The 1,652-nt window shown below is 49.8% G+C and overlaps 1 protein-coding gene across 1 annotated transcript in view; it reads left to right on the top strand.

The window, feature by feature from the left end:
- LOC119582389 (pollen-specific leucine-rich repeat extensin-like protein 1) overlaps positions 1 to 1,603 on the top strand; it is a 2,617-nt gene extending 1,014 nt beyond the window's left edge. The window contains exon 2 of the mRNA XM_037930602.1: positions 46 to 1,603. Coding sequence (XP_037786530.1) covers positions 46 to 1,603 — 1,558 coding nt within the window. The remainder of the gene's footprint in view (positions 1 to 45) is intronic.
- The last annotated feature ends 49 nt before the right edge of the window (positions 1,604 to 1,652 follow it).

The raw sequence follows: 1,652 nt of genomic DNA, 5'->3' as shown, positions 1-1,652 counted from the left end.
CTAGTGGGATCTCTCCTTCAGCTGATTCTCAAGCCCGATTCTCAGATTTGATTCCGAAACTGATTCCCGATCCGTTTTCCAAACCCGATTCCCAAGACCCATTCCCAAGACCCATTCCCAAGACCGATTCTCAAAACCCGATTCCCAAGACCATTCCCAAGACCGATTCCCAAAACCCGATTCCCAAGACCCATTCCAAAACCCCATTCCCAAAACCCATCTCAAAAACCCCCATTTCCCAAAACCATTCCCAAACCGATTTCAAAACCCGATTTCCCCAAAACCTTCCAAGACGATTCTCAAAACCCCATTCCCAAGACCGATTCCCAAAACCCGATTCCCAAGACCCGATTCTCCCAAAACCCGATTCCCAAGACCGATTCCCAAGACCCGATTCCCAAGACCCGGTTCCCAAAACCGATTCTCAAAACCCGATTCCCAAGACCCATTCCCAAGACCGATTCTCAAAACCCGATTCCCAAAACCCGATTCCCAAGACCGATTCTCAAAACCCGATGCCCAAAAACCGATTCCCAAGACCCATTCCCAAGACCGATTCCCAAAACCCGATTCCCAAGGGCCCATTCCAAGACCGATTTCAAATCCCGATTCCCAAGACCGATTCCCCAAAAACCCCATTCCCAAGACCCATTCTCAAAACCCGATTCCCAAAAACCGATTCTCAAACCCGATTCCCAGACCCATTCCCCAAGACCGATTCTCAAAACCTGATTCCCAAAACCCGATTCCCAAGACCGATTCCCAAAACCCGATTCCCAAACCCCATTCCAAGACCGATTTCCCCAAAACCGATTCCCAAGACCGATTCCCAAAACCCGATTCCCAAAACCCGATTCCCCAAAACCCTTCCCATGACCGATTCTCAAAAACCCCATTCCCAAGACCCATTCCCCAAGACCGATTCCCCAAAAAACCCCATTCCCAAGACCGATTCTCAAAACCCGATTCCCAAGACCCATTTCCCCAAGGGCCGATCTCAAAACCCGTTCCCAAGAAACCCCTTCCCAAGCCGATTCTCAAAAACCCGATTCCCAAGACCGATTCTCAAAACCGATTCCCAGACCGATTCTCAAAACCCCATTCCAAGACCCATTCCCAAGACCGATTCCAAAACCCGATTCCCAGACCGATTCTCAAAAACCCCATTCCCAAGACCCATTCTCAAAACCCGATTTCCAAGACCCTTCCAGACCGATTCTTTAAAAACCCGATTCCAAGACCCCCTTCCCAGACCGATTCTCAAAACCCGATTCCCAAGACCGATTCTCCAAAACCCGATTCCCAAGACCCGATTCCCAAGACCGATTCCCAAAACCCGATTCCAAGACCCATTCCCAAGACCGATTCTCAAAACCCGATTCCCAAGACCGATTCTCAAAACCCGATTCCCAAGACCGATTCTCAAAACCCGATTCCCAAGACCGATTCTCAAAACCCGATTCCCAAGACCGATTCTCAAAACCCGATTCCCAAGACCGATTCCCAAAACCGATTCTCAAAACCCGATTCCCAAGACCGATTCTCAAAACCCGATTCCCAAGACCGATTCTCAAAACCCGATTCCCAAAACCGATCGCCTTGAGAGTCGGATTATTGAAGCGAAGGCGCCGCTTGAGGGACGGCCATTGTCA

This window comes from Penaeus monodon, chromosome 15 (genome assembly GCF_015228065.2).
Source record: "Penaeus monodon isolate SGIC_2016 chromosome 15, NSTDA_Pmon_1, whole genome shotgun sequence".
Lineage (NCBI taxonomy): Eukaryota > Metazoa > Arthropoda > Malacostraca > Decapoda > Penaeidae > Penaeus > Penaeus monodon.
Note: the sequence above shows the minus strand (reverse complement) of the source record. Positions and strands in the feature narration are given on the sequence as shown.